We start from the raw sequence: 14,821 nt of genomic DNA, 5'->3' as shown, positions 1-14,821 counted from the left end.
GAGCACAGGCTCCGGACACGCAGGCTCAGTGCCCATGGCTCACGGGTCCAGCCGCTCCGCGGCATCTGGGATCTTCCTGGACCAGGGCATGAACCCGTGTCCCCTGCATCGGCAGGCGGACTCTCAACCACTGCGCCACCAGGGAAGCCCTCAACTCTGTTTAAGTGCCTCTTACTTACCAAATGCTGGGCATTCAGGGTAGATTGAGGGGCTGGGTCCAGGGAGGTTATTAGTTATTCCTCAGGGAAGAGCTGGGCATTGTAGGGCATGGGGGAAATTCCCAGGATGCCAGGTAGCTGTGAGATGTCAGTAGGTTGTTGTTTTGGGGTCACTGATGGGTGCTAGGATCATAGTGGTACCTTCTGGGTAGGGAAGGCATTGAAGATAGAAGTTGAGTGTAGCCGAGGGGCTCAAAAATTTTCCACAGTCACCCTAAAACACCATTCAGCAGCTGGCATCCTCCAGGAAGCCTCCTCTGATGAAGAATCCTCCCCTGCCAGGGTGGGGAGTGTGGGAAAACAAAACCCCAACCAAAAACCAATCCTCCCCCCCAGCCCCTCTCTAGCAGCCAGCACTGCTGCCCACTCCTCTCTGGATGCCCCGGTCCACGCTTAAGACCTTGTCTGTCGGTATCATGCATTCCCCCTCAGACTGGGGGCAGGGCTGGTATCTCCCCCTCTCTCTGGATCTCCCCTACCCTAGTCCTCAGGAAAGGACGATTATGAGTGGAGGAAGGGGGCCTGTGAAGAGAGAAGAGGCCCCAGAGACAGGCTCGCCTTGGGCTGGGCTCTGTACCTGGTTGCCGCCAAGGCCATGGCAGGTGTACATGATGAGGGGTTTTCCTCCATTGTTATTCTCTCCCACATCCAGGCAGTGATCCATGCCGAGGTTCTTGAGCTGCAGAATGTTGAGCAGAGAGGGGAAGCAGGGGAGCACAGTTAGGAATTTTTCGGTTTGTGGTGTGGGATCCACCTGGAATAAGTGTGCACGGCTGGATTTCTCCTCTGTGACTTTCCTCCTCTGCTCATTCAGGCAGACGCCTGAAGCGAATAGTAAAGTGAGGTGCAGAGCCCAGGGGTTGGGCAAGGTCAGGGTGGGCAACCTGCCAGGTCCCTGGGAGAAGCCCTCAGCATATGGGAATGTCCTTCAGAGCAGTGGTTCTCAAAGTGTGATCCCCAGACCGTCAGCATCACCTGAAGGCTTGTTAGAAGCGCAAATTTTCAGGCCCCAACCCAGTCCTCCTGAGTCAACAGCCTGCGTCTTAACAGACCTTCCTGGTGATTCTGAGGCCTGTGAGTATTTGAGAACCGCTGCTTAGGGGTTGTTTCCTCCTTACAAGGTTTTTAGCTAGCTCTAGAAGCCCAGGGTGGCCTCTCGGTCCTCCTCCCGGATAAGGGAGCGTGGAGAGTAAAAATCAGTTGTTTGTCGTCCAGCTGCGGGGTCAGTGGTCCTGAGCTTTTCTCCCGGGGGTTCTGTGATGATGGGCGGGCACATTGGTTCTCAGGACTCACAGCTCCGTAGAAGATGGGCTTCAGGTCAGGAACAAACATCTCTGGGTAGATGTTGTGCAGGAACCAGGAAAAGTTGCGACAGTTCAGTCGTTCCCTCAGCTGCAGTCGCTCCGAAATGTCCCCGAAGGATTTCTGTCAACCGAGCCAGCCCCCTCAGGGTCAGTTCCACAAGCCTTGACCTTCTTTTCTGGGTGGAAGCAGCCCAGAGTTTCTGGGACTACTTCCTCCCAGAGCGGGTCTCCTGTTCATTCCTGCTCAGGACCAGTTGGGCCCCACATCTAATCCCAACCCCCCTGCCTCGGCTTTGGGACCCGCACCCACAGCACCACCTGCATCTCCTGTGAACTCCCACTTTTCTCCCAGTCCTCAATTCCTAGTTTCTCAGAGTAAAGCCATTCTTCCCGTAAGAGGTTCTTCCTCCAAATCTTTTCTCCCTCCCCTCCTAAAAGATACTGGGGCTCTCCAGGCAGGGACAACAAAGTCTCCTCTCTTCATGCTCTAGCCTCCAAAATACAGCCTGGGCTCTAGCTCCCAAGGTCTGAGGGGTAAAGGCACCAGGTGGTGGAGATGCGTGGGTCTCTGTCATCATTAAGCTCCTGACCAGGGGCTGGGATTCTGCCCTTCTATTCATCTAAACACCTCCTGAGCACCCTCCCCGCTCACCTCTTGGGCCATCTTTGCTGCCTGCAGATTCCTCCTGTAGAAAATCTCCTTGTAGCTATCCATCCAGACCTCAGCCAGGCGCACTTGGTTGCGAGCAATGACACTGATGCCCTTGGGGAAGGTGTGAGGGCTCTTGGTACGGAACACGTGGCCGACCACAGAGCAGGGGATGATCTCCAGTTGGCCCCCGCACTGCCACACCTGCCGTAAGAGGATATGGGATGGGGATTTCAGGGGGTGGGTGGGAAAACCTCCCCGGCAAGCAGCTCTGTTCCATTCCCAGGGTGCCAGACCCCAGGTCCACGGACTCAGGGAAATGCTGCGCTGCGCTCTCTCGCTGGAAAAAAAGACACTGACCAGGCTTCTTCCCAGGCCATAACTACACAGTCTCTGGCTCTCTGATGTTGGTTCACTCTGATTAAAGCAAACAGAAATGTGCAGGGTCCTGAGGGTTACCAGGGCCCACTTGGGAGAAAAGCCACTTGGCGAATTTTATGTGCATCTACCTACTGTGAGCTCTGGACACCTGGCTATTTTTTTTTTTTTTTTTTGCGGTACGCGGGCCTCTCACTGTTGTGGCCTCTCCCGTTGCGGAGCACAGGCTCCGGACGCGCAGGCCCAGCGGCCATGGCTCACGGACCCAGCCGCTCCACGGCATGTGGGATCCTCCCGGACCGGGGCACGAACCCACGTCCCCTGCATCGGCAGGCGGACTCTCAACCACTGCGCCACCAGGGAAGCCCCACCCGGCTTTTTGACCTGGAAATGTGATTTTATCAGCTCACGCAGGTGTTACTGGAAACTCAAGCTCCTCCAAATCGAGATCAACTTGTGACCTAATCAAAGCATCAATTCATTAATTCATAGCTACCATCAGGTGGCTTGTGGTCACCTGGACCTTCGGCACACTAGCTTCCTTGCAGAGAGACTGAACAGGGGTCAGAGGCTCATGGACGAGCCTAGGATCAGAACCATGGGAGTTATGGTGACTGAGCTGGTGACCCTCCTCTGTCAGAGGGCTGGTTTACGACATCCCTTCCACCTGTGTCTTCTCCTTTTTTCAGGTTTTAGATTGGGAGGTATGTTGTCATTCATTTTAGTATAGCAGCAACAGAAATACATAATCATAGCCATAGTAACAGCAGGTATCAATGATGTGCTTCTGTGTGCCAAGCACTGTGAGGGGTGACTTCATAAACAAGCTCATTCTCTTGTTAATTACTCTCCACTGGATGGGGATCTGTGTAGATTTCATGGAGAGGCAAGCTCTTCTTCCAACCTAATCCTGATTTTCCTTATTCCTGAAATCCCTCGGTTCTGGGGCCCACCAGAATTTGGCCATCATCTTCTCCTATGGTTATGAAGGGCTTGCTGAACAGAGGGGGAGGGAAACTCCTAAGGCTACCAAGGCGTGAGGTCTCTGACCTGGAAAGCAGAGCCTGATTTTTCCAGAAAAAGGATAGTGACTGCTTACTGACCTGTTCCACCTTCACCCTAACCCTTTTCCAACAGACATCATGAAAGATGTCACCAGTCCCCAGATGTCTGGTTCCTAGTACCTCTATTACCCCTTCCCTCTGAGGAGTTCTGCCCAGTAATTTGTTCTCAAGTTGTCCAATCCGACTCCCAAGCCCCTACTGCCATGGACAGGGAGGGGGCAGAGGGAAGGTGGGGCCATGACGGGAAACAGCCACCCTTCCAAGTTCAGCTGAAGAACTGATATCCCTGGCACTGCCTAAGAGACAGGTTCTCAGGCCGTCCCCTGGCCGTTGTGGTTCCCCCGCGAAGCCCTCTTCACTCTCACCCGGAAGGACATTTCCACGTTCTCCCCTCCCCAGATCTCCATCTGATTATCATAGGTACCGATGTGCTCAAAGTAGGACTTGGAGATGGAGAAGAGGCCACCAGCAAACGTCGGGGATCTGGAGAGACAGAGGGAGAAGCATGTGCATCTTCTGGGGGGAAGAGGGGCCAGAACCTGGCGTGGAAAGCTGTGACCTCACCGATGACGCCTCCTAAACTCCCTCCCTCCTCCTTTCCTCTCACCTGGGATATGCAGCCCCTCTTCCACTAGCTTATGCACTTAGCAAATGTTTATTGAGCTTTTATTATGTTCTCTTCACCTTCTAAGATCAGGTTGAGGAGAGATGTAATTATCATTACTCTCTTCTAAAAGGCATCCATTCACTCATTCATTCAACCAAGGATGTGTTACACACGGGCTTCCAGGGCCTGTGCTACGTGCTAGTCGTGCAGAGTAAAGAGAGACAGATCTTGTCCTCTGAGAGCTCAGTGTAGTAGCTGAGGGAAAAGCCACAATCGTTTGCTTTTTGGCAGCAAAGTTCCTAAAGCACAGTAGATACTCGGTTATCAGAAGCTATGTGAAATTGTTTTTGGACATCGGTGCTCCCAGAAACAGAGTAGGAAGCGAGGTGAAATTAAGCTCAACTTGAACTACAGGGAGCATTTGGGGGCTACAACAAGATTCTGGCTTTCAGACAAAGGCAGGGAGGCACAGACCCATGTTTAGATTAATTGACAAAAACATCTAGAACTTAGATACCACGTTGCTCATGAGAGGGGCTGGGCTAAGGGCTGGAGGCGGGGGTGGCAGACAGGGCAGGAGTGCACAGAGATCATTAGCTGTTGGCCTCTGTGCCACGCCAGGCTGGCTTGGATGGGGCTTTGCTGCCCTCGGTGGGTGGCTCCATGTGGCACAACCATGCAGAAACCTCTGTCAGCCCAGAACCGGTCAAGGTGCTTCACACACAGCAGGGGCTCAATCAGTGTTCACTGGACTGACTGGTCAAGGCTATTACCCAGGACCTTGGCGTTACCCTATGGCTGTTGTCATCACCCTGAAGTTGGCTCCTGCAGCCACTTTCTGGAAGGAATTTCGGTTGGGAAACCCTCAAGCTCAGGCAAGCTTTCTGTCACTGGTTGTGGCCTCTCCCAGGGGTTCTAAGCCAGCCCAAGTAAGGCCAGGAAAGCCTCAGAGAGTCCTGGGATTCTAGATGAGCATTCTGGAACTAACCTGCTGCTTCCTTTTTTAAAAAATAATTTTATTTATTTATTTGTTTTTGGCTGCATTGGGTCTTCGTTGCTGTGTGCGGGCTTTCTCTAGTTGTGACGAGCGGGGGCTACTCTTTGTGGCGGTGCGTGGGGCTTCTCATTGCGGTGGCTTCTTTTGTTTCAGAGCACGGGCTCTAGGTGCACAGGCTTCAGCAGTTGTGGCACATGGGCTCAGTGGTTGTGGCTCGTGGGCTCTAGAGCACAGGCTCAGTAGTTGTGGCGCACAGGCTTAGTTGCTCCGCGGCATGTGGGATCTTCCTGGACCAGGGATTGAACCCGTGTCCCCTGCATTGGCAGGTGGATTCTTAACCACTGTGCCACCGGGGAAGTCCCTAACCTGCTACTTCTTCAGGGTTCCCCCAACCTGGGCCTGTCTCTTGGCTTTGAGAGGTCCCTCTGACCAAGAAGCCACTGACAAATTATCTCTGAGGATAAGCTCTACACGGGGAACTTCGCTGCAGACCCACAACCAACAGGCAACCTCTGGAAACACTCTGCATTTCCTGGCCTGCTTCTCAGGGTCCCCTGGGCCCTCACCTCTCCTCCTGGCCTCCCGTTGACTTTGGGAATGGAGGAAGGGAGGGTGCTGCCTGCAGGCCTCCTGGTGGGTCCTATGCAAGTGCCTCAGGCAAGCCCTGCACACCACCAGGGCATTTGGACCAGGGAGCAAATTAATTCCTCAAACACTGGAGCTTTGTCTTCCAGCTGTATGGTCCTCGGACATCAGAGCGGGGGACGTCAGTGATGGGTGGGGGCCAGGTGCCCTGTCCCTGACTGTGCCACTGTGTGCCTGGCCCCCAGCTTGGGGGAAGGGGGTTTTGTTGATGTACATCTCAAACAAAAGACATCTATGAATCAAGCAGAGGGTCTATAGGGAGTTCTAATTTCTTTTCTCTCTCCTGCCTTCTCCTTTCCCCTCTGCCCCTTCTAAAGGACACAGAGCGGCTGGCTGTTCAGGACTGTGGGATTCCTTCCCGCGGCCCACCCGAGCCCTCCCTACTGAGGCTCTGGGCAGCATTTCTTAGGATTTGGGCATGTGCATGGGTAGAAAGCCTTCCCTTTTATCTCTGCTCACCGTATCCCCAAACTCTGCTTCCCTCCATCCCTGGTATATATATTTTGTTGACCCTTCAGTTTCCTGACCAGTATAGGAAAGCAATGGCACAGATGATCCGGAAGCAGAGGGTAGCTGAGACAGTTTAGCTGAGACGTCTGTGGTCTCTAACAACACCAACAGGCAATCTGGAGAGGGAGGGGCAGGGTGGGTGCGTGAGGGGAAGGCAAACCCAGCTGGGCAGCAAACAATGGATACACTTTCAAGCATCTGCCCTCTAGCTCAGGGGCTGGCAGACTGTGGCCTGTGGGCCAAAGCTGGCCTGGCTTTCTAAGGTTCTGGCAAAGAATGGTTTTTACATTTTGAAAGGGTTATTTTTTGTAGCTGGCAAAACCTAAAATATCTGCTATCTAGCCCTCTGCCCGAAAAAGTTCAGGGCAACTGCAACACACTGTAAACGGCAGGACATTTGTCTATTTTCCTTTAATACGTTCTCAGTCTCTTCAAAGACGGTGACCTGGGTGCACACACCACCCCCTCTTATTATAATGGCTATTTTACAGTGGCCTCTACCCTCCATCTCTCTGAAAGCAGCAGTCACACCCTTCTACATGTAGGGAGGAATAAATGGGATAAGGTGTGGAAAGCCCTTAGCCCAGGGCCTGGCACACAGAAGGTGGTGAGTGAGAGCCAGCTGCTATGGTGAGAGGTAGGACAGAGCCATGATGGGGACACGGGCTTGGGGCCAGATTGGCGGGATGGGCATCCTGGGTCCACCGCTTTCTAGTGTATAGTCTGAGGCCAGCTGTCCATCACCAGGAACCTCAGTTCTCACCTGCAAAGCAGGCTGATCACAGTACCTACCGCATAGGGGATGACGATTAAAGGCTAATCACAGTACCTACCGCATAGGGGATGACGATTAAAGGCTAATCACAGTACCTACCGCATAGGGGATGATGATTCAATATGTCAAGTGCTTCACAGAGCACCTCATAAATGCTGACCTGAGATGGCCCAGGTCCCCGGGACCATGGAGACCACGATGTGGGCCCACCAGGCTTCAGTACTTACTTGATGGGGTAGGTCTCATCCTTGCGCCTCTGCTTCTCATGTGAAGGTATGGTCTCCCAGCCGAAAGTCAAGCTCCAGTCAAAGTTGCCACGACTCTGGACTCGGCCCCTCTGGACAGGCTTGGAGAACTCAAAAGTGTTCAGGTCGATAGTGACAATGTTGGGGCTCACCACCACCGTCTCGTCCTCGGCGATGCGAGCCAGGAGGGGCTCCAGCCAGCCATGGAAGCACTCACCTGCAGGTCGGCACCAGGAGACGTCAGTCAGGGTCCTGCCCACAGCTGAGCCCGTGCCCCCCACCAGCGGGGAGCCCCAGGATGACAAGCGCTCACTCCCTAGCTGTGGACAGGGAAGCACGTGCAAGCTCCACGGCCACAGAGAGTGGACAGAGATCTCCCAGGACCCTCCTACACCTGCCCTCTCCCCCCAAAAGAGGCAGAGGTGGCTTTGGAGGGGAGAATGGAGGTCTCAGGGGAGTAACATGGTGGACCCAAAGGCACAGGGAAGGCCCTGGAGGGGTGTCTTCAGGGTCTGTAGCCTATCCACTCAGTCGGCCCTCCCCACCCAAGTGTGGGTTTCACAGGGGGGTGTCCCCTCTCCCAAGGATCTCTGCACCTCACGCTTCAGCTCCAGTTGGAGAATAACCATCCCTTGGGGATTTTCGAGGAACTGCATGTATGACTTGATTTAGCCTTCATTTTGTTGGTGAGTAAGGTTGGCATCCTCACCCCACTTAACAGAAGAGAAAACTGAGGCCTGGTTAGTGGCAGGGCCAGGACGCAAATCTAGGCCTTCTGACTCCAAGGCTATAGCTTCTCAGAATTTGTATCACTGCTTTTAGGGAACATTTCTTTCCCTGACAATGGTGGGGAAGTGTTTTGCTTTGGGGCAAGAAGCAGGCCTTCCTGGCCCCATGTGGCCCTGCAGGAAAGTGACACGCCAACCAGTGCCCAGTGGCGACAGGAGGCGTCTCCGGGGGCTGGGCTCAGAGTGAGGTTCAGATGGTGGCGGGAGAGAGGAACGTCTGGGGCTCCAGAACACACTCCCAGCAACTGTGGGGTTGCCAGTTGTTTTTGGGGCTGTGGGTGCCTCCTGATAACCATCCTTGGCACTGGGGTGAGAAAGGGGTAGAAGCAGCTAGGGGAGTCCCAAGCCTGCTTCGATCCTGGGACAGCAGAGCTGAAGGTGCTCTGCTGAGGCCATGGTCCCAGCTCTTCCTTCTGCCAGGGAGGGAAGGGGGACAGAGCCAGGCCGGCCCTCTTCTACTCACAGTGGGCATCCAGGAAGGTGAGCACCTCCGCCTGGGCCACGCTGGCTCCCAGCAGCCGGGCGGTGATCAGCCCCTTCCGTTCCTCCTGCCGCACCACCTTCACCACCTGCAGCTGCTTCACGTACTGTTCCAGCTGCTCCTTCAAGTACTCTGGAAGGGACAGGGTCATTGTCGCCAGCTCACCAGTTTGTTGCAAACCTAATCCCCCATGTGCACCAAGTCTGGGCGTTCTCAGGCCTCCAGCAGGCCTGCATTTTAACCCTCCCGCCCACACTGCATTGAGCAACTCCACAGAAGCCCAAGGTCGGGGGTGGTGGTGGAAGGACGAGGTCCCCTGTGTGGTCCCACTGCACGTGGTCGCCTTGCCAGGACATTCCACCGGCTCTGTTGGGACCATCCTGTGTCTGCGTACTGGGGCGCCTTCTCTAATGTCTGAGACAGGACCTCAGAGTTGTTTCTTTGGTCTCAAATCAAGTATCAACTTCTGACAAAGGCTCTCAGATGCCCCTCTTGGTCTCTGCACCCTCTCAGCCCCCATCTTTTCAGAGCTAGGCCTTGGGCCTCCCCTCCTTTCCACACCTGCAGGTTGTGGCAGTCATTTCTCCCTGTCTGAGTCCCTGTCTCCCAGGCTCTTCAGAGTAAGTCTGACAGGTAGAGCGGACACAAGTATTGATTTCCGGCTTCTGGGGCAGCAGCAAGAAGTCTTACTCTAATCCTCTTTTTTAAAACATAAATTTATTTATTTATTTTTGGCTGCATTGGATCTTCGTTGCTGCGCGTGGGGTTTCTCTAGTTGTGGCGAGTGGGGGCTGCTGTTCATTGCGGCGCGTGGGCTTCTCATTGTGGTGGCTTCTCTCGTTGCGGAGCACAGGCTCTAGGTGCGCGGGCTTCAGTAGTTGTGGTTCGTGGGCTCAGCAGTTGTGGCTCGCAGGCTCTAGAGCTCAGGCTTCAGTAGTTGCGGTGCACAGGCTTAGTTGCTCCGCGGCATGTGGGATCTTCCCGGACCAGGGCTCGAACCTGTGTCCCCTGCATTGGCAGGCGGATTTTTAACCACTGCGCCACCAGGGAAGTCCCTCTTCTAATCCTCTTTATTACCTCCTCTGCACATGGAATTCTTTAGGAAGATGAAAAGATGCTGAGCGGCTTTTTAATTACATTTAAAAACCATGTACCCAGCACCTCCATGAGCTAGGCACAGTGGTATGCCTGGCCACCCAGGGAACGGGCCACGGCAGGGTAGGTGATGAGTGACCTGCTAGAGGTGGTGCAGGGCTGGGGGAGTCTCCAGGAGGGGCAACCATCCTGAATTGGAGGGGGTGGGGAAAGAGCTTTGAAGGGAAGGGTATCTGCTGAGATCTCCAGCCCCTTCTGAGAGAGGGCTCACTTCATGACTCTTGTTATTAGTCGGAAATCCTCAGAGCATTAAATATAGCCCTATTCTGAAGCAATGCACCTTGGAACGTAGTCCAGATCTTAGTGATGTTTCAGTACCTGCTGTTTTGGTTTATCTGTGCCACTGTTCTGTTCCCCGCTGTGCAGAATGGAGTTGCCTGTGGTTTCAGAAGTGGCGGGGCGGAGCGGGTGTGGCAGCTGACTGTGTCCTTTCTCTTGAGGGCTGTGGAATCGGCCCAGAGCTTAGGCCTCGCTCTCAATGCAGTGTCACACAAACTGGGGTCCGAAGTCAGTTTTGTGGAGGCGTGACTGATCTCTCGCTCTACTCGTTTTGTTTTTCTTTTTGGCCACACCGCGTAGAATGCGGGATCTTAGTTCCCCCACCAGGGATGGAACCCGGGCCCCCTGCAGTGGAAACTCGGACTCTTAAGCACTGGACCGCCAGGGAAGTCACTCTCTCTCTACTTTGACACACTCACACACACACACACACACACACAGCCCAAATACCTGAGCACTACTATGTGCCACTCATGGAACTAGGTGCTTCCATGTTGACTTTTTTTTTGCTGTACGCGGGCCTCTCACTGTTGTGGCCTCTCCCGTTGCGGGGCACAGGCTCTGGACGCGCAGGCTCAGCGGCCATGGCTCACGGGCCCAGCTGCTCCGTGGCATGTGGGATCTTCCTGGACCGGGGCACGAACCCGCGTCCCCTGCATCGGCAGGTGGACTCTCAACCGCTGCGCCACCAGGGAAGCCCTTAACTTTCTTGTTTAATCTTCTCTGTGAAGATTAACGCGCTATGAAATAGGCAGTACTGTCCCCCGTGTTGATGAATCAAAATTAGCCTCATTTGGCCGCTTCAGCCCAGCACTCCCTTAGCAAACACCTGTGAACACGCTGCCAGGTGCCAGCCACCATCCTGGGCAGGGAGGCCGGGGTCTGGGTCCTGCCTTCACGGAGCTCCTAGGCTCATTCTCCAAGTACAGCCCCGAGTGCTGGCTCTAACAGGGAGGTGGGAGGATCCCCGTGCGCGAGTCCTACCTTCTCGGCGCGGCTGCCGGCGGACATTTCCCCTGAGAACATAACTGTGCTTACAGGAAGTTCATGGTGGTGGAGATAACCCAGGGACAAAACATCATAGGAAGTGGGTTTTGTGGTAAGAGCACGTCAAGCATTGAGCTGTGAATGTCAGGGCAGCCTGAGCTCTACAGAGCCCTTCCCCCACGCCTTCCCTCCAATCTCGGGGGGCTGCGTGGGACCTGGGAATTCTGCGCGTGAGCCTCAGGCCCTTTGATGGGGGTGCGATAGCTCTCCTAAGTCAGGCCCCTCCCTGCACCCACTGGACATAAACCCAAGAGCGGAGTGTAGCAGAGCCGAGTGTGGAAAGACAGACGGTCCCAACCGTTTTCCCTTATGTCCCCCAGACGAGACCCTCCTCGTTTAGGTTCAACACCACCCCACCCCAGCCCGGCTTCATTCCTCACGGCTGGAGTCTATGAGACTCCTGTGACCACCCCCCCCCCCACATGCCATACTCAGTGCCATGTCTGAAATACCATCTATATGCAGATGCTCCTGGGCCTCTTGTCCCGGCCTTGCCATCTTCACTTGGATGTCTAACAAAACCACAAACCTAACACGCCTGAAATGGTGCCGCAGATTTCTTCCCTACCTGCCCTCCCAGCCTCCCCCCATGTAAATACATGGTACCAGCATCCCTCCAGCTGCTCTAAACTAGGAATCGTGCTGGATTCTCCCCCTCACCCCCTCCACAAACAGTCCTTCAGCAAATATGGCCAGTTCTCTCTCTCCATCCCCACCGTCACTGCAGCAATCATGTCTCGAGTGGTCTCCCGGCCTCTACTCGACACTCCTCTTCCCAATCTATTCGTGACATTGCAGCCACAGTGAGTTCTCTCTTAAAAGTATAAATCACATCATGTCACCACGGTGGTTTAAAATTGCACTTAAAAAACGAATCCAAACAGTATGATGGTTCCTCAAAAAATTAAACAAAGAACTACCATATGATCCAGTAATTCCACTTCTGGGTATACAGCCAAAATAATTGAAAGCAGGGACTCAAAAAAATATTTGTACAGCCATGTTGATAGCAGCATTATTCACAATAGTCAAAAATGTGGAAACGATCCAAATGTCCATGGGTGGATGAATGAATAAACAAATGTGGTCTACACAAACAATGGGGCACTCAGCCTCAAAAAGGAAGCAAATTCTGACATGTGACAACATGGATGAACCTTGAAGACGTTATGCTAAGTGAAATAAGCCAGACGCAAAAGGTCACATACTGTACGATACCACCTATACAAGGTACCTCCAGTAGTCACATTCATAGACAGAAAGTGGAATGGGGGTTGCCAGGGGTTGGGGGGCTAGGGAATGGGGAGTTATTGTTTAATGGGCATAGAGTTTCGATTTGGGAAGAGGAAAGAGTTCTGGTGATGGTTTCACCACAATGAGAATGTATTTAATGCCACTGATAGTACCCTTAAAACCGGTTAAGATGGTAAATTTTATGTGTCTTTCACCACACACATTCAAAAATCCAAACACTACACTACTGCTTAAAAAGGTCTCGTGATTCAGTTCTGCTCACCTTTGTAAACTCACTTTGTATCAGTGCTGTTTCTGCTTCCTTGCTCGCTTCCCTGCAGCCATGCTGACCTTATTTCTGCCCCATTAACACATTAAGCCTCAGGGCCTTTGCACTGGCTGTTCCCTTTGTGGGGAGCATTCGGAGTAGCCTTTCTTGGCTACTCTGACTAAAAAAGCTGCCTAATTCCTGAGTAGCCCATCACCTGCATTCTTATTTTTCTTCTAATTTAATTTCTTCATAGCACTTATTATTATCTGCAATTATTTATTTTCTGTCTTTCCCATTAAAAAAGTAAGCTCTAAAAAGACAGACACCTTGTTCAACTGTTCACTGTTATACCCCTGGAGACTGCCCAGGGTCTGGTGCTCAGTAGGTACTGATAAATACTTATTAAGCACATCAGTGAACCGCCTTTATTTATGCTTCTCTTGTGGACTCTCCCTCTCTACTTTGGCTGCTGAAAAATCTAGAAAAGAGAAACAAAACAGAAAGCCCTTCTTGTAGGGAGGACTTCCTCTCTTAACTTTTCCTCTCTCGTTTTATGCTGTTTTCATTTCATGCCCATCTATACTCTAGCCTGCCTCAAATCGAACTGCAATGCGGAAATTTTTCTTGACTAATCCTTTTGCAAGGAGAACAGGAGAAAGGAACGAGTGTAACACCCTTTGGGCATATTCTACAATCCTCCTGCCCAGATGGAACATTTAGACACTGGGCTATATTTTCGAACCCAAATCAGGACTCATTATCGGCCTCTTTCCATCTCCAAGAGTGAGGATTAAACTGGCAGGTGAAACTGACATGCGGGAATAGAATTTCTTTATGGCGAAGAAAATATTGAATGGAAACTTTCCTAGAAAATCCAGGACATAGAGTTACTACAGAGACATCTTCCTATATTATAAAACAAGGAAAGAGGTAAGAGATAGCAGTAATAAAGCAACTTTACTTGTTAGAATAGACACTGGAAGTTGTAATTCAACTAGAATTGGAGGCTTTGAATAATTCCTAACTTGCATTACTGGTGTCTCTTAGGAGTTCAGGGGGCCACGAGAGGAACTGCCACTCACTTCAGTCCTGACTGGCCAGGGGAGATGGCAGTGGGGGAAATCGTGGGCTAATCCAAAGTGCTCCCAATGTCTCCTCCCCTGCGTTTCTCACAGTGTGTTTCCTGACTTCAGGAAACACACACCTCCTCTCCTTTCCTCTCCCTGCTGATTCCTCTTCCCTTCCTACAGCCCCTCTCCCAGGCCAACCCCGTCTCCCCACTCCTCCTCTCTCCTTGGGGAACTTGCTCACAGAGGATCCTATTCATATCTCGGCTCTCTGGGTCCTTGGTAAGTGTCTGATTTCCTCCCAACCATCTAGCGAATTCCCACAGGAGGGAGGCATATGTTCTCCTACTCAGCCTCCCTGCCAAGGGCAGGGAAGGGCTTTGGACAAGGGGTTGCCGTGTCTGGGGCATGGTAGACGGACAGGCTGTGCGGGGGGGGGCCAGGTTTTAGGAGCTTGTGGAATGTGCCAGACCAAGAGTGGCCCTCGGCTGCTGACCTGGCCATGCAGGAGGGAAGTCTGTGCCTGGGGACGGACTGTGAAGTGGGAAAGAAAAAGTTCCCCAGCCTGGCACAGGGCCTCTTTCTGATACCCGCCCCCCAGTATCACATGCCCGTACACTTGTGGTCAAACCGTGCTGCCGGGCACCTGGATAGGAGGACAGAGAGCAAAGACATTGAATTTCAGCAGAGACACGGCCATTGTTTGTGTGTGTGCATAATGAGAGCCAGGTGATCTGATCAAATGGTCAAACGTGTGGGAAATTTTATCCCACCGTGGACTGCAGAGACTTCTGACCATGGATCTGAGGGTTTTTTCTTTCTTTGCTGAACTGAACATTGCTGAAAGTACCTCTAGAGTCCCAAAGCCCTCAAGGTAGGGTGGTTCATCCCGGGGTCCACAAATTCCCTGGAATTACAGGCACAAATGTGGGTCTGTGCACACTTGTGGCAGCTGTGCACGGTTCTAGAGAGAGGGGCATAGATTTTAACAGGTTGTCAAAGGAGGCCAGGACCCAGGAAACTAAGAATGGCTGGTTTCGGTTTTTCAGGCAGGTGATTCCGAGATGCTGGAGTTGACTGTATGAGAGAGTCCAGGGCAACAAGGGAG

At 52.8% G+C, this 14,821-nt stretch overlaps 1 protein-coding gene across 3 annotated transcripts in view; it reads right to left on the bottom strand.

The window, feature by feature from the left end:
- GALNT6 (polypeptide N-acetylgalactosaminyltransferase 6) overlaps positions 1–14,821 on the bottom strand; it is a 34,732-nt gene that overhangs the window by 3,370 nt on the left and 16,541 nt on the right. For all 3 annotated transcript variants that reach the window (XM_079936078.1, XM_079936080.1, XM_079936079.1), the window contains 6 exons: positions 8,644–8,793; positions 7,375–7,609; positions 3,979–4,096; positions 2,175–2,375; positions 1,512–1,643; positions 796–897 (listed from right to left, as the gene is read on the bottom strand). In XM_079936078.1, coding sequence (XP_079792204.1) covers positions 796–897; positions 1,512–1,643; positions 2,175–2,375; positions 3,979–4,096; positions 7,375–7,609; positions 8,644–8,793 — 938 coding nt within the window. The remainder of the gene's footprint in view (positions 1–795; positions 898–1,511; positions 1,644–2,174; positions 2,376–3,978; positions 4,097–7,374; positions 7,610–8,643; positions 8,794–14,821) is intronic.

This window comes from Stenella coeruleoalba (genome assembly GCF_951394435.1).
Source record: "Stenella coeruleoalba genome assembly, chromosome: 11".
NCBI classification, from domain to species: Eukaryota; Metazoa; Chordata; class Mammalia; order Artiodactyla; family Delphinidae; genus Stenella; species Stenella coeruleoalba.
Note: the sequence above shows the minus strand (reverse complement) of the source record. Positions and strands in the feature narration are given on the sequence as shown.